This window comes from Buceros rhinoceros, unplaced genomic scaffold, assembly GCF_000710305.1.
Source record: "Buceros rhinoceros silvestris isolate BGI_N320 unplaced genomic scaffold, ASM71030v1 scaffold6810, whole genome shotgun sequence".
Taxonomy (NCBI): domain Eukaryota; kingdom Metazoa; phylum Chordata; class Aves; order Bucerotiformes; family Bucerotidae; genus Buceros; species Buceros rhinoceros.
This window is the reverse complement of record NW_010390125.1, coordinates 104,443-122,746: the sequence shown is the minus strand read 5'-3', so window position 1 is coordinate 122,746 and position 18,304 is coordinate 104,443. Positions and strand designations below refer to the sequence as shown.

General features: G+C 38.0%; 1 protein-coding gene across 2 annotated transcripts in view; it reads left to right on the top strand.

The window, feature by feature from the left end:
* TENM3 (teneurin transmembrane protein 3) overlaps positions 1-18,304 on the top strand; it is a 120,028-nt gene that overhangs the window by 3,762 nt on the left and 97,962 nt on the right. For both annotated transcript variants that reach the window (XM_010136601.1, XM_010136593.1), the window contains exon 2: positions 16,335-16,457. In XM_010136601.1, coding sequence (XP_010134903.1) covers positions 16,335-16,457 — 123 coding nt within the window. The remainder of the gene's footprint in view (positions 1-16,334; positions 16,458-18,304) is intronic.

The following is an 18,304-nucleotide window of genomic DNA, read 5'->3' as shown; positions in this document are numbered from 1 at the left end:
CTATTTGAAAGACTAGGGAGAGCAGTATTAAATTTAAGCCATGAAAGGGTGGGAAAATATAAAGTTGCTTTAGTTTGACCTCTTGCTATATACACGTTAATAGTTTTACCTAAACTTTGTACAGAGAGTCTTGTGTGAGAGCCAGAAATGGAGTCCAGCTTTACAGTGTGCAAGACAGAACAGGACTTTATCCTTCGCCTCCCCGTAGCTTACTGCCTCATTCAGCATCCGTCATTTGCAGTGAATGAATGAAAGGAAAGGTTTGTAGAGCAACTCCTAGGTCAAATATTGGCATCAAATCAAAGTTTCATATGTAACCTCCATCCTTCGGTTCTACCTTTTGGGTTCTTCTCTGTCCACACATGGTTTTATTAAGGGTTGGAGTTTGTTGTACCTGGGTGTTTGTTTCTAACAGAAAAAATCCACTGAGAACTACAGCAGTCAGGAGAAGTTGTTTCCAGTATGTTGTTGTGTACCACAAACCCTGACCAGCTATATTGACATACTGATTGGTACTGTACTAATTATTTCTTCTTTAGAAAGAAGAAACAACTGGATGAAATTAATGAGAATTTGGGGAATCAGGGCCCCTCTTTCTTCCCCAGGAATTGCTCTGGCAATTGTTTCTCTGTTGCCAATTGCACTGCTGTGATGTTGCCTAAGTCAATTGTCAAGGATTAGGGCTGGGCTGGCCACTAGATTCTGTTAACCCCTCTGCCTCCCCAAAGGAAAAGAGAAAGGGAATAAGGGAGAGACACCTCCCTTAAGAGAGAGAGACTTGCGGATTGGAAAAGAAAACTAAAAACAGCTTTAATGAAACAATAATAACAATAAAATGAAATATATACAAATATATAAAAAACAGTATCAAACCCAACCCTCCTGATGGCAATCACATCACTGTCACCACTGATGCTGTGGGCAGACACTGGGGAAGTCTCAGTCTGGACTCAGTAGCAGATGGGAGGTGGATTCAGGAGCTGGATTCCAGAACTGGATTCAGGAATGCACAGACCGGGATGGAACACAGAACAGACAAAGTCCTCCTTGGGCACTGGCCACTGAAGAGGGAAGACACTGGGGAAGTCTCAGTCTGGACTCAGTAGCAGATGGGAGGTGGATTCAGGAGCTGGATTCCAGAACTGGATTCAGGAATGCACAGACCGGGATGGAACACAGAACAGACAAAGTCCTCCTTGGGCACTGGCCACTGAAGAGGGAGGCTTGACCCTCATGATCCCTCAGCTTTATACCAAATATGATGTCTATGGGATGGAACACCTTGTTGGTCAGCTCAGGGTCACCTGTCCTGTCTGCTCCTCCCTGCAGGTGTGGTCCCTCACTTTGCACATCCCCACCGTCGCACACAGGATTTAGCAGTGACCTTGGTCTCCACAGGAGCAAGTACAACCTTTCTGCATCCCAGTCCCTGGTAGTAACTGTAAACATCAGGCGTTACCACTTCTAGCAGCAGACACTGTCTGCACAAATACACCGTTAACTTCAGACAGTGCAGTCACTTAGCAGAGACTGAGCTGGAAAGTAAAATCACTGAACAGAATGAGTTCTGTTCTAACCCAAACCAGGACAGTCAATGTAAGAAGTTACCGCCATTCTCGCTGTGCATGGAGCGGAAGAGGCGAGTAGTTTTCCTCAGTCAGTGCTGGAATTACACAATACCAGATGCAGTCAGCTGCGCTTGAAGAGTTGTACACTGAAAGATTGCCTGTGAAAGATTGCCTGAGTATTGTCTTATGTCTACTAAATAGGTTTCTGTGTGGGCATACAACATTCCTTGAATACACAGTGAGATCTGACCTATTCAGTGAGGCCTCCGTTGTCCCAACTTCTTCACAACAATCTGCCATACTTCCAAGTCTGCTGAGCATTTTTCCCTTTGTGTACCTTGGGACTGATCATTTTGTTAGCCTTAGCTCTGCAGTGAATGGTCACGACAAGAATATACACCAGCCAATTATTCTTTCTGTTAAAGCAAATATTTAAATATCAGTGATAACAGAAGGACATCTCTTCTGTAGGAGGGGGAAAAAAAGGAATTTTACTGAATGAAGAAGGCAATAGGAATATTTTTATCACTACTGCTTGCTGTGAACAGTTAGGCAAATCTGTTTTGGATAGAAAAGAAAGCTAATATTTAGATTTAACAACTGAAATATCTTCTGGGAAACATCTATTTTAGTTTATATTTCATTCTATGAGAAACAATAGAAAAAATAGCTCTTCTGCTATGACACGGAGATGACCATACAGTCATAACACAAATTGCAAATGAAGCATGAATGGAAAAGAGATGTCAGGCTTAAAAGCCATGTTTGATAATTACAAGTAATTAATATTTTCCACATTTGTTTAAGAACAGATACATTGTGCTTATTCTGTGGTTATTATATTGTGCATTTGTGCTTTTTCTGTCCATCTGAAAATGTTACTGTTTTATCATCATCTCAAGAAATTTAAAGTAAGCTAAAAAATTCGATGCTAGTAGATTTCTAATAATAGACACCTAACTTTAGAGTTATCTCAAAACTTTTTTTGAGAATAATAACAGAGCAGCTTAAGATGAGATGTTTTAAGTAGAAAGAGAAGGAGGAGGTGGCCAGGAACAATAGCGAACAAGTTTCATCATTGGAGGAGACTGACAGGGTGTGAAAAATTAGAGCTGAGGGTCAATTAACTACCCTTCAGGTGTGTTTGAAGTAACCCTTAAAAATTAAAAAACTGTTTCTTCAGACTGAGGTTAACTCTCCATGTCCCCAGCGTTCTTTCCAAGTTTGTTGCCTGTGATTCTCCCGCATTACTCAGGTTTTAGTGTGACAGCTGTTGTCATTCACATCTGTACCCTGATTGCAGAGGACCAGTTTCCTTTCCTGTTGGGCTCAGTGGCAGAAGTCATAGCAGGGCAGAACCACCCTTCTCAAAAATAATGGACTCACAACTGTGACAGTTATAGAACTGATTTTTTGTGACTGAAGCAATAACTAAATATACCTATAATCAAAAGGAATCTATTTTATTTTATCAATAAAGAACAATGTAATACTTCTTTTTGATTGCAATGTCAAGTTAACAATATTCAGCTGTTTGTAAAGCTGAATTACTGCCAGGAATGAGGAAAACAACTTAATTAATAATGCCATTTAAATGGAATTTTTATTACAATACCCAGCATAGGTATCATAATTAACAGGCACGAGGAAGAATGTATTTAGTTGCCATTAATCAACTTTACTTTCATTATGTGTTTATAGAAAGATGACCTGCATTTAATTTTGAATGTTGTAATGCTGTTGTCACTGAGAGTTACATCAAGAACTTTCGTTTTTCCATATTCTGTCCCTAATTCTGTCTGCTTCCCTAGGCTGTGCTTAGCTGTGACTGGAGCTTCACTGAGATCTGTGGGTTGGAAATCTGTTCCCTCTCTGTAGATATGTGGCAGATTTTTAGTTTGCAAGACTTACAATCTACCCCATTTCTCTTTCCATCAAATCAGAGGCATTTACAGATCTGATTCTTAAAAAAAGATTAAAAAAAAATCAGAAATACTTCGTCTTTCCTCATTGACTGTTGCCATCATTTGAAGGAAGTGCTCTGAGATTTTACAGTTCACCAAATGGACATTCACAATGTATTCAAAAATCTACAGCAGTAAAACTTCTCTTCTGTGAATCTTTCTGACATAGCATATCAGCTATCTAAGCATGGCTTCTTAGTGTTGTCTGATCACACCAAGCACTTAGGAGAACCGCATCAATGTCTCATGTTCTGGCTCAGTGTGTGCCTGTGACTGGAGCTGTGAAGACAGCCAGTGTCTCCAGCACTACAGAAAGTACATCAGTCCTTTAAAGGTTGTAGGCAGCTTCTCGTTTTAACAATCCATGGGGCTTTTGGGGAAGGCTCTGGGTGTCTCTAGGGCATTTGGAGGGAGCAGCACCCTTTCTTTTCCCAAATTAAAGGTTTCTGGAATCCGTTCAGGCTTGGTGGGAGTCACCTCTCGAAGAAGCTGTGGATTAGGTACATGGTGGTCTTGCTTCTGTCTAGAGAGGACGTTTCCAGGTCTTGCTCAGCTCCAGATGTCATGGGCAGCCAGAAGCTGGCTACTTCCGACAGCAACACGGTGTGTAAGGCTGTCCCTCCCCAGTGTACGTAGCTCTCCTCTGCACCTGTCATAATCTGCTTGCCTGTTGTTTTAGACATCAGTGCCACATGTTGCTCTTCTCTGATTGGAAGAGCAGGTGTGTGGTCTAACTACAAGGCAGGACCAAAGGGTGTATATTCTCTTCAGATAGGTCTTCAGCATGTGGTCATACACCTGGTGAATGAAGTACAGCACAATTATTTAGCAGGTAGAAACCACCTCCTGAAATTTCTAAAGGATTTTAGCATCCTGCATGGACCTTAGGAAAGTCCTCAAAGTCTGGTTCCATTTCAGTACTTCATAATCTTTAAAAACAGAACAGTAAAAGCTAAATAATTGCTATTTGTAGGCCATGCCTCACTGACATTGGTTCAGGCAACTCCTTTCAGTCGTTTCCGACTTGTGCTTTGTAAATGGCATACTTAATGTGGAAATATTTTTTATGTTTACCATGCTTTTTCTTTCGAAACTGGGAGACAGAGAAGTCAGAAAATGAAGTTGTTATGCTTCGCCACGTTATTGGACTGAATTGGACTGAAAGTGTTTTTTAACATCTTTTTTTGAAATAATAGTACAAAATCTAAATGTGTTGAACGTCTGTGTCTGGAAGATTGAGCATTAAATATATTTTATTGTCTCTTGCAAGAATACTGTTATGGATAATGCCTTTGGTTGATGTTTTTAAAGCAAAGATCTTGTTACTGTGTTTCAGACTAAGTGCAAAGCATAGTATAATATTTACTATTTCAGGAGTGCACAGCATTAATATTTGATTGGTGTTGTGGATGTCACATGCTACTATTGTTAGTGGCTCTGAGAGCGAAACATTCGTTGAGAAAGATAATCCTCACACAGAAGGATGTAGGAACATGTAATTGGCAGTCAGGAGGTTAACTTGACAAGATTTCAAGGGATTAAAAAAGTTAATCTGTCAAGGAGCATACCCACCTCTGCTCCGCAAAAGGCTTGTATTCTAATTGAGATTTATCGCAAGGTTTTTGGCAATAGTCCTGTCACTCTTCCACTTTTGCCCAGTGGAGCAAATTGAAACTCAGTAATCCTGGCAATCTAGCAGGTATATTAATAAACTTCAAGAAGACATGATGTCATTGTCCATATGTCCCACACGGTGTGATTCTGCCATCACACTGTGATGCAATACGCTCGTTTTACAAACTCTGGGTGGAATTTTCAGGAATACTGAAATCTCTTGCAAGCATGTTATGTGGGCTCTTCTGCTCTCCTCCTATAATATTCTGGCAGACTCCTGGATAGTGGCAATTTTTCAGTCTCATGAGAAAGTAAGTTAAATTACGCCGGCTACTTTTTTTTAGTTTAGAGATGTAGTTCTTATGTAATTAATGCAGGTAAACATGTATTATATTTAAGTAGTAAGTAAGCATATGAAATATTTCAAATGTATGGTTATGTTTAAGAGATTCTGCAAAGCAGAGATTACATTATTCAGGCAATTACTGAAGTTATTGTGGACACAGGGTTACAGTCTTCTCTTTCTTGCTGGTAGTTTCCATTCATTTCCATCCCGTGTCTGTGAAGAAAGAAACTAGCCCTTAGACATGTGCTGTCTGCTGTGATAAGTGAATTATAATACATGCATTAAAACCAGTAGTTTTGTGTATAAATTGCATCTTTTCTATAAATTGCAATCTTTTCTATGAAGAGAACTGCTTGGTGTCTCTTTCTGAACGCTTTAAAAAATCCGTGCTGTTAGAAATGTCTGATTTAGATGAGATTTTGGTAAACCTCTCCATACATAAGCGCTTTAGAATAACAAGGTCAATTATATGTGCCCAAACTTACTTTGAGCAGTATCATTTGATGTTACATTTGTGCCTGAGATCGCAAGAACACCTGGGTTTTATATAGGTGTAATTACCCCACTGTAATGATTAATTATGGATGAAAGTTAGGTCCTCTGAAGTAGACAAGAAATCTTTAAATATGAGATCCTTCATTTTCATATTGATGCCATTTCAGACAACTTCATTCACAAAAACACAAATAAAAAAATGCTGGTTTTTAGGAATCATCACTTATGACAGCAATAGTAGTTTTATAATCCAGGAAGAACAAATGTGCTACAACTGTTTGGAGGCTGAGGATGTTTGCCTTTGAAATGCTTAATTTTCTTCGGGAATAAAATCAATCAAACAAAACTAGAGTAGTTTTGCCAGTATTTGTTTACACAGGATAACCCAAAAGCATCTCTTTTAAGAACGCTATAGAAGGAGTAATATAGGAGAGGTTTAGGTACTGTAAATGAATATCAGCTATTTGGAAAATCAGCTAGCTCCGAAAACCTTTAAGAGAAGAGACAGAAGAGAAGAAATGTTTCCTGTGTTTTTTAGGGAAAAATACTTCTAAGTTACCATTACTATGGTACAGGAAGAGTAGTATTTTTTTTTCAATAATACTCATTGAAAACTCAAAATAGCCAGCTGCATACCCTTTCCTAACCACTGATGTACATGAGTTTCACAAGGAGTAACGCAATAACTGGCTACAATAAATTTATCTTCACTGTGAAAGCTCCGAACTCATCTGTTTCATCTTCTCCTTCATCTTTGAAAGGCCAAGTTTCTCACACATTTTTTCTGGGCAGTGGGTCATCGTATGACTCCTTCAAAATCTTTTCACACTGCCAAGGAATAGTTCTATATGTATCTTTCAACTTATTTGCCAAGTTTTTGATCCCCAGCAGCTTCTTTTCTCTCTCCCTCCTTTTAGTAATCTCAAGTAGAGGTAATGATATTGAGGTATCCACACATTTGAAAAGGAGAGATACAATCCTTGTTGTTACTTCAGTTCAGCTGGAGCCAAAAGTAGAGGGTAATTTTGGAACATGTCCTTATTACTGATCTGATACCTTTTCATACAGTAAAAGGAGTAGTTGGTTTTCTCTGTCAATTTTATAAGTGCTGGTTTAAAGCTAAGACTGCCTATTCTTAGTATCACCTGTAAGATGTCATAGTTCAGTGTCATGGCCAGTTTTATTTTTAGGGGGAAAAAAAATGAGTGTGAAACTGTAATCCTACCTTGTTTTTCCCAAGGGTTACATAACTCTTAAAAAAATACAGTCTTACAATCTGGCTTGCAACCAACAAATCACTGGCCTTACAAATAATTAACAGTACTGTTGTCTTTATGTCATAGGTTCCTTTCATAACTCATACATGGTAATTTTTTTTTCTAGTTGCTTTTTATTAGTAGTGTTTTTCAGGTACCTACAGTATATCTTTGCTCTCAGGAATAGTTTCATAAAAGCTACGTCTCACTTCAGTGAGGCCGCTAGAGGAACATGGTGTATTATCCCAATGCACAGAAAATGCTCTAATGACTGTATAATAAAGGATGCTCCATCTAGTAGACAGTCCCTCCTGTGTGTCTCTGGCCCAGACACACAGCTGCTTAGGCAGTTGTCATTCCTGGCCACGTAGTGAGGAGCTATGACCCTGTGAAGAACTGAACTAAAACAGAAGGTGGTGGAGAGATTTCCGCGAGGGGATGACTGCAATCACTCAGCTGACTTTGGTTTTTTGAACCAAGAATTTCACAAGATTGTTTGCTTGTGCAAATAGCTAATGGCTTACAAGTTTGTATTGGAGATATAGAGGTAAGGCAGTGTTGTGTAAAAAGGCCTCTTTAATGGTGAACTCAGCATGTCCATTCTGTTTTTAAATACGGATTTAAGTGTAAATGCAGTTGCAAATTGATCTGCATGTAGTGGTTGGTTTATGCATCTACATAATTGCACAGCTCAGGTAGGTGAGTGGTAATTACGGATAGATCTAAATCACCATGAAGAAGTTTTGTAAAGAGGTTATAGGTTGTTTTGTTTTGGCCTCGGATCAGATACCTTTGATCTACAAGTGGACAGCTGTAATAGTGATATCATGAAGCCTAACAAACAGCAAAGGATTAGAAAACCTATATGTTGACTTGCACGTTCAATCAACTTGCATATGATCACAGCAGGAAATTCAAAACAAAAGCTAATTTATGGAAAAATATGGAGTTCTAATCACAGTTTAGCTCTGTGGGGTTCCAAATAACACACTACAGACTCTACATGCAGATGCTTTCATCTTACATTCCAGATTTGGTAACATTCCAAAAGTTCTTATCAAACCTTATTATCAACTTTTATTAAAGCTTATTACATTTCTCCTTATTGCATGTTTGCTGTAATATTCTGTCATTCTTAATACGGAATAAAAAAGCTTTGATCTTTTTTAGCCAGTCATGAGATGGAAATACGCAACACAAGTATTTCACTATAGAGTATAAAGTCCCAGCTTGGTGTGTCCTTTGAACATCACATTAATTGGCCCCTGTTTCTTTTCCTTAGGTTCTTAAATCTTTTCATCAGACTGCACTTCTCTATGTCATCAACATGCAAATGGGTTATGCATGACCAGATAGTTCCATTTCATTATTATAACCCTCAAGAGATTTGTGGGAATTTGTTGGGTTTGGTTTTTTGGTTTGTTGTGGGGTTTGGGGTTTTGGGGGTTTGGTTTTTTTTTTCCATAAATAAGGCTTTTGAACTATAAAAATAGTTCATCATTGATGCTCTTGCCTAAGATGTTTCCGATGAATTTTGAGAAGTTACATTGGCATTGTTCTTAACACTTCCATTATATGAGGGCTGCAATCTAAAGGATGTCACTCAAAGCAAGACTACTGTTGGAATTGTGGAAAAAAAACTAAAATAGATAAGCACAAACCTCAGACTCGGCCCTTTCCCAGAAAGCGAGTTTAACAGAGGAAAGGGAAGGAATTAAAGATTGTGAAGGAAGAGAGTAAAGAAATGCCTGAAGGAATACAGAAAAGTCATTATCCTGCAGTCTTAACCGAGTCTTGAAAAGCATAAATCAGGGGAAATTTTTTTTCTCCCCACAATACTTGTGAACAAAATCATTGATTACGACTTTATTAGATAGAAACCCCGAATTTGTGGAATGTTTTTCATGCCTTTGTATGAACTAAAAGAGGCAAAACAGTGCTTGTCTCAAAGGAGTCAGCAATCTACTATGTATTTCCCCATCATTTCTGTACCTGTAATGATTTTTCACCATCTTGTTAACTGTGAACAGCAGTATCTGAAAAAAGAAAAAAAAAAGCTACGTTCAGGAGAAAGCCCAGGATAAAACTAAAGACTGTTTAGGTAATTCTGGAGACTATTATGTAACGGGTAATGTTGGAGAATCATCAGAATAAATGGACAAATCTGAAACAACACCTAACAGATACCTCTTATTTAAATAAGAGGCTACTGAATAATGATCTTTATTTCTGTTTTAAGAAACAGATTCTCCCTTAAGCTTCAAATGTGTCTCACATAATGCTGTTGACAGAATTAGACCATGTTATATAAAAGTCCCTGGCTTGGCAACTAAAATGAGACATCCAACCATATGAGTTTTCAGAGGATTAAATGTTCCGTTTTGGGGTGAATGTAGTAAAAACAGTTACATTGAGAGTACCACATGACATTTTTAACAGTTCAAATGCCACAGTACTTTAAAATGGCATATTATCATCTTTGATTAGGGGCGAAGAAAGTAAGTTTATACATAGTAGATAACTGATATATCTTTATAGGTGTATTTTTAGGCAATTTATTGTGATGTGTTTGTTAATTCTTTATTAAAATCTTCCAAGACAAAAAGATGTAAAGTGTGAAGGTTGGATTTTTTTGCAGGTGAAACAGTAAAATCAATGGACCCATTCAACAGGTCGGGATAAAAGGAAAAAGAGCACACTTTCTCAATTACTGTTTTGATCTTGATAAGTATTGCTAAAATTTTCATATAATGATATACTGAAAAGTTTTGCATTCAGAATATAGGTTCAGAAATGTTTGTATGATGCTCCTAGAGGCTAAACTTCTAAGAATGATCAAAATCATATACTTTTAATTTGTTTTAAATTTAGAAATAACAGGCTTTTAGTTGATTTGAGAAAAACTGTAATAAGTAAAGAACTTGGTTTTTTAGCTTTTAATTCATTTTATTTAAAAATTTAATTAACTAGTTTTAATTCACTATTTGATCTGCAGCAACGTCCAAGGCATTCTATTATCTTAGAAAAAAGCAAACGAATGCAAATCACTCACAGTTGATTTGCACATCTTCTGGTCCACTCCAGGTCCTTCAGAATAAAATAGGTTTAGATTCTAATTATAGCTGCAAGAAAAATATATGGGAGATGATTTTAAAAACCACTTCAGTGTTCAACTATTTCATTTGAAAATGTATTGCCAACAGGGAGATGAACTAGAAGATAATCCTTCAACAAGATTGAGCAATAATTGCCATTTGCTTAGTTTAAATTATAATCTTTTTGCATTGCTTTAAATATAAATGATATTCACTTTTCCTTATGTGCAAGTGTGCATATATATTATTCTATTAATTCTAGGGAAGCAATTTTGTAAATCATGGTTTGAAAGAACCAGCACCCAGAAATACATACCGGTAGCAGTCCCGGAAGATGAGTTCAATATCTTAGCAAGAAGCTCATCTTCAAGCTTCATGAATAATAAGACTTGATTACCATAGCTTGTAAAATGTTTGGGAGAAAGGAGGGAGGGTCTGCAACATCATTCAGTTCCTCTTGTCAACTTTACCCACAGTGTCAAGTTCTTTATGTTTATAGAACATACACCAGAGGCCTTATCTCCAGAGGTCTTGGGGAGATGCTTCCCACTTCGAGATAGCCAGTGGTTTTACTTTCTGGTGTCTAGTGTTAATTTTTCATCTGTCATTATTCAAGAGGAACGTTGGAAGTCTATTTCCCAATTCAGGCAACTCCATTTCTGCTTCTTTCTACTTAAAAGAATCCTCCTTTCTGTGAATTCTCCTTCCTCTGAAATACACTGTGTCACCTTTAGAATTCTTTCACTGCGGAAAGCAAGTTTGCCAAATTCAGAATGGAGGCTGTTCAATAAGTGGCACTTCTGATCAGTACTTCTCAAACTTTGATTACCTCTCCAGTTACTGTAGGACTACATCTGTGAATAAAGCCTCTGCTTATATGTATATGATTTTGCTTGTTCATCCTTATCACCTGCATCTGTAATGATTTCACTTGCACCGCTCAAAGAAAAAAAGTATTCTTTCTGATAGCAGTCATAAACCCCAGCATTGTATGTATATTCACATCTACATCCAAAGTGTTGGAGTTTTTTTCAGAGCTACATGCTGGATACTGGAGAACACTAACACTTGTCTGATATCTTTATCAGCTAGCTGTCCCTATCGTCTTACCATTCATGTGTATGAGGAGAAAAAAAAATCCAGACGAGCCCAGTTTTTGCTAAATGGAGAGACAGCTGCATAAATTGGTTACATTTCTTTTCTGTGCCTCTCATAACTTCATCAGAAGAAAGCTTTGAGCTAGTGAGCAAGGCAGCAAAGGGAAAGCACTCCCCAGTCGAATGCAGTAGGTAGTTGTCAGCTCTCACGGGTCTAGTTTTGCCACACAGTTACATAAATTATCCATCTCTTTTACTGCCTAGTAATAAAGGGACTGGTTTCTTTTTGGCTTGCTGAAGAAAGTCTCGAAGAGGGTTTTGAAGTGATAATATACTGTGTTTGCTGAAGAACAAATACCTTGTAAAGAGAATGCATAAAGCACAGCAGTACTAGTTGGAAAAAGGAGCATGCACAACAAATGGGCTAGCAACGTTAAAAGAATGAAATGGCCTGAGAGCAGCAACTCCTTTCTGAAGCAGATTATTGTAAAATATTTTACACTGTGTAAACTAGTCATAATAGTTTTTTCAAGCGTTTGCTGTGAAATGTATTCTTAGTTGCAATTTTAATTATTGAGTGGAAATGAAGGCCTTGTAGACCCATTACAAACCAAAAATAACTAGACCTCAGTTACAGAGTGAAAGGTAAAATCAACCAAGCTTGAAAAAGCAGTTTAAAGTGGTTCAGAAACCCTTCAGTGAACCGTGTGGTGACAGATGGTAAGATTACCTGATAGCTTGTAACAAATTATAGTGTTTTTGTGTTAACATCAATGCTACTGTAGGTATAACTGCATTCCTTTAATCTGAACTCTAAATCTTTTGGATATCCTGGTCCATGTGACATGTTCTGCTTTGCAGAAATATAAAGGGGGGGGAGATATGACACATGATGCAAAAGCCATTAGTTTGGTTACTGCTTGTATGTTTGAGATTTGTTTCAGAGAATTTAGCCAATATCCATGAGCACCACCCAGACGCTGGTGCTGTGTTCAAGCCAAGAGCAACACAAATCCTAGAGGACCTCCTCCTCTGATGACTCTCCTTCCCACTCTGTTATAGGGAATGGAGTCCTCACCGTTTAAACTGTCACCACCCTCTAAAGGCTGGCCATAATGCTGATAATTTGGCCAGTAGTAGCTTAGAGAACTCATGTCAGTCCCAAGGTAAAATGTTGTCGTATCTCCATCAAGTGAGGAATAGCTGTTGGTAGCTAGATAATAGTTTGCAGAATAGAGATGGGGACTGAAACAGCAGACTGGGCAGAGGATATCGCCATCTGTTTCTCTGCTTCAAAGTTACCTTGTTCCACAATGGGAGCAATCAGCCCAGTGTTGATACAAGTAGAAGGATGCTTTTGTTAGAGGTTTTGGGCACATTTGGAATTGTGACGACTCTTCATTTCTCCAATCCCCTGAGGGTTTATCCATGCTTGCAGCTGTGGGTTATTTGGATTGAGTTGTTGTGGTCCATCACTATCACAGACTTTGTGTCTTCTGGTTAGAGGCATCTGTCATTCTCAGACAAGTCCTTGCTGCCATCAAGGATATGCCAGTATTGAAAGTTGTTCCAGTGCTAGTACTCTTAGAGATTTAGCAGACTCAGAACTTGTTACTCTGGGAAGGGTCTCTTGTCTTCATTGTCACTGTCTAACACCAAATAAATGCCAAATGAATGGCTTGACAGGCAATTTCCAATCCAAAAATTAAGAAACCACTTTACATTAGGTATAGGACTAAAATAGCAGCTGAGAATAGAGAAATATATTTTGCTTTATATATAAATCTTTTTATAGAAAGAAGTAAATCTACTATTTCTGTGAACATAATAGAAACAGATAGGGGCATTGAACTTCTACATCCCCATCAGAAGGGTGGAAGAAGGTCTTCATCCTTTCCTAGACCTGAGGAAATCAATCATGTACAGCACTGTAGTCTGCCTGCATCATTCCCCCTCTGGAAATACAGAACGATTTCATAACACTTGGCTTGAAGGTCTCAGACCCCTAGCTAAGGTGCACTCTCAGTGTGCAGTTACCAGTACCAAGTGCCCTTATCAGACTCATGGAGCATCTGGAATTTTTAACAGCTGCCTCACTGTTCTTATAACACTGATAAGGGCTTTAAGTTTGCTTTAATATAGATGTCTGACTGAGAAAAGACCTATCTTAATCGACAAAATAGTGCCTGAATTTGTCTTAATCAGTCAATTTACCCATGTTCTTAAACTTTCCCGTCTCTAAAGAAATTGTGCCTTGTATTTTGATCCTGTATCAACAAGCTTCGTTCTTTCATGTTGTTCTCACTCGTTTGTAGTGAAAGGAGAATTCTCTAAACTCCATACTGCTGTCTCAGAGAGATTACATAGTTGAATTATTTAGGGTATTAGTACACACTGTAAGTTCTGGGTTGTCATTGGAGTTGTCAAGCAACATTTTTTGCCTGCTTCAAAAATGTTCTGATATAAAAATCTGTGAAACAGCTGCATGTATCCATCTGTTCATTTTTATTAGACGTTGTTTATTTGAACTTGATGCTTGATGCTAGTTTGTTCAGTGTCAAAGTTGAGAGAGCAATAGTATTTTTGAGTGGTGTAACTATTACCATTTTTGACAGTGAACTACAGTGGAACTCACACCAGTACAAACACACACAAAAAAGCAATTGTCACTTATCTCATAGTAACTATGGTTCTTTGAGATGTTGTCAATATAGGTCCCACAGTCCTTCCTTTTGAAGAGTTCGAATTCCAGCTGTTTTGAATTATGAGGGAATGGCTAGAAGGTCATGCCAGAGCTTCCCCTTCTGATCTCCCAGTGCAGCATGAAGAGGCGCAGTGCGTGTACAGAGCAGACAACAGACAGCATGTTCACCAGCAGACAGAGCTGTTAATGGTGTTCTAAGTCGTGTTTGGAAGGGATGCGCTTCTAGAGTTACAAAATGAATGTCACTTTCTTTTTTTCTCCTGAAGATTATTAAAAGTGATAAGAAGCTAGCAAAGTTAGGAGAGGTGGTTTAGAACTCAGATTGGAGACAAGAAATGTACTGGGTTTGAATCATGAAAAATTTAGCTATTTGCAGTCTTTCATTGCTACCAGTGAAGTGAACTGATATAACAGACAGTAGAGTTTGACCTCAGGGATTTTGATGAAATATGTTAAAACAGATACAATCATCAGATGACTAATACATAAATAAGAATTTCCACGGAGGTAGGGCCAAAATAATAATGGCTAATTCTAGTGATGTGCCAAAAATGGTGATGGTTGGATTTATGGTTTAACAAGAGATGAGAGGGAAGGAAAAAAGAAATAAGGTTTTAGGGTCAAGGAACATTCTACATTATCAGGCTTTGACAGGCAATTTAAGGTCTGAGAAAGAAGAGTAATAGTAGAGTCAGAAACTTGGAACAAAGAGATATGTCATCTATAGTGAGGATTTCAGTCTTTGAAGCATTCAGTAATAGGTCTTTGGTTGCATTCTGGTTTTTTGTTTTGTTGAGGGTAAGGGAGAGGGTTTAAGGCAAAGACCTGTCAGAAAGGGTCTTAATTCTGCAGTTTGCTGTCTGCCTGACTAAACTTCCACTGATGCCTGTTCATCTTAAGTATGAGTTGCCATGGTAAGTACAGAGAGGTTAAAAGATCAGAGATGAGACCAAAAAGAATAAAGAATTGTTTGTCATTTGAATAGAAGGAATAAATAAATTAATAACATTGACTACTATAGCAGTGATCTGTTTCAGAAACAGAAGGAGCAGGAGCAACAAGATACAGTGAATTATCTTCCTTATATTTTGCATTTCCACGTAATAGTTAAAATACATTATTACAGCTTTTCTTTTTCCAGTGTATTTTTATTACCCCATAGCACTGAAAGACTGGTTTAGTTTTGGAGATAACTGCTGTCATGGAATGCACAAACCAATGTTATACCAAATGCAAATTAGAGTAATTATAATAAAAAAAAATTTTGGTGGAATCATACAGTCATTGGAAAAGGAAGAAATACACCACAGATAGCAAGAAACTGCATATGTTATGTGTATCATAGTATAGCATTAAGGTTGTTTTTTTTTCCATATTTTTGCTCTGAAAGTTTAGGCAGGGGGTTCATTCATTAATACCTGGGGATACCAAAGTTCCTTAAATAGTTTCCCCTAAAACCGTGGAAGGTTGACTCTGTCTTTTCATAATTAGCTTAGCTAAACTTTTTAACATGGTATCACCTTTGTAATAAAGATGTTTGTGGAGAGTTCAGAAACCTAGCTTATGCGTTATCATTATCAGAGCAAAGTGCCCCAGTGTCTCCGGCTCTACTAATGATCTTGGCCTCATTCTGTAGACCAGTGTGGGGAAGGGGCACAAAACTGGAGGCTGCGCAGAGTGTTGGTGACAGCATGAAAAGGGAGCATTCATGTTTTAAGTTAGCCCTGCAACAGCCACAGCACCCTCCTTCCTCTCCTCATGTATTGTTTCTTTTCCCTTTCTGGATAATCAGAACGGATCCATCTGCTGGTGAAAACATTTATTTTAGTAGGTCATTTAGGAGTTCACTTAAATGATTTGTCTCTTCAGAACGATCAAAAATGAAAAAAGAGAAAAGGACATAATTACTGTCTATTCTTTTGAGCATTGATTTGGGACTGGTAAAAGACTCAAAATGAGACTGGTGAGCTTTCTGTCAACTGTATTCACCAAAAGCACTGTATCAATAAAGGACAGTGGTAGTAATTGCTTAGTGCCATTGCAAAGTTGAACTATTAGTCTGTCAATGCTTGTTCCTGTAATTTAATTTTTTAATGTACGAGTTGCTATTCTGCTGCGACGCGTGGAAAGCCTTTATTTGTGCGATTTGTCATTGTGGTTAAGTGCATCAAATAACCTGTATGCTTTACCACCAGCAATGCATCTATTTGGCCTCAACTGGCAGTTGCAGCAAACTGAAAATGATACATTTGAGAATGGAAAGGTGAATTCTGATACTGTGCCAACACATCCTGTAACAGTACCTGCTGGAGAAAATGGTAAGTGAAACAGGCACCCATTTCTCTCCTTTTGGAACATGTCCTTTCTTTGTGTCTTTTTTACATCACTTTTCCTCAAAAACTCTATATTTAATGGAAGTACAGAGCATTTTTAAGTAATATTGATTTTAAATAGATATGTAGATACTAAACAGGAGCTGTATTTCAGTTGAAAAGAGCACATCGTTTCTCCTACCTAGCATGTGAAAGGGAGTGATGTATCCTGGGCAATAATGTTGATCTTACTAGGTAAGCTGGCTTTCAACCAGGATTCCTCATGGGAGTTTACGTCTAATATTTGATGAGAATAGCAAAGCTTTTATCACATCCAGAGAAGCAGAACCTCCACTCACTCTAAAATCTTTGATAACATGATGACTGTTGTGGGGTCTTCAGAGGTAGCAGGATGGTGCTGAGGCTGGCTCAGACCATCCTGCCTGAGAGGCTGGGGTAGCTGAGGTCTCGTGCTGCAGAAATCGCCACAACAACATCAGGGAGCCTGAGATCATAGGCCACAATATTTCGTAAGGGAGACCTGATACCAAGATTGAATCTTTGGGGGTCCCAGTGAGCTCTGGGTAGTTTCAGACATAAAAGCCTTGTCAGACAAAAGTCTTCAGACAAAAGTCTTTTTCTGAAGAGCTGGCATCAGAAGAGGCACTTCAGGAAGGTTTTGCATATTTTCAAAGCTTTTCTCTTAGCTGTGTTTAGACGGCAACTTGTGATCAAGAAGCTTTCCATGGCATGATGACCACTATGGAATGGCTTGTGTTTTTCTCTACAGATGATGATGCTTTCTTCTATTTTTTTTTCAGTTTCCCTCTGAAATTTAGTAGGTCATGTATATGTTTATTTGTTTTATTAAAGTCTCTAGCATATATTATTGAGTCTGAATTATCCAGCCAACTACAACCATTATTAATTTTGTTGTAGAAGCTTTTAAAATACAAACCGCATAAAGAGATTATTTTTTATCGACCTTTTTCCTTGTTGCCCTTTAAGATTCTCAAAACATTTAAGAGTCTGTGCACTTTTGGCTAACGGAGCTTTAAAATCAATAGGTTTTGAATGGAAAACTTGATTTAAATGGTTGATGAATGCAGCGTTTGCTTCATTACACAAAAATCCATTTTCACTTTCACAAGGTAGAGCTGACCTCCTTACCGCTGAGGAGGGGGAAGCCTCTGCCAGCTGTTGACATCTAGAAAATTTTTCGAGTTATCACACCTCCAAGTTATAGAAGCTCACCTCATTCTTTTTGTCATCTTTGTAAGCATGTGAAATTCTCCAGGTGACTTTTTTAATTTCCTTTACCCTACAGCCTTTTTCTTGCACTTAGATACTCCTTCCTCTTTCTGTGTTCTTACTTGTTTTGAATGAATAGCAAAAAGCTACTGTATGGTTAATGAATACAGATGCTACAGTGACAGCTCATCATCCCACTGCCTTCTGCCCTCAGTAGCAAATGTACTTTCTTGTATAAAATATACACATGGTTTTGTAAATATTTTATATAAATACAAATTGTTATTTTTCCCTTGATAATTTTTAAATTGTTTTTACAAATTAAAACCTGTTGTGATCTGCCTCAAAAATAAAAGGAAATAACAAGTGTATCAAATCCCATTTTTCCTTCCTTATGTCCCTAAATACTGTACAAAAGAACAGGGTTAATTCCATCCACCGTTAAAATGCTGTCTGCTGCAGAATATGGTAAGTGGTCATTTATCAGCATACATCAATACTAAACAACAGACAGACCAGAAAACATACAAAGGGAAGGTTAAGCAGAAGGCATCCAGTGATGTCTGGAGGGGAAATTTAAGGACGGGGTCGGGGGGAAGAGC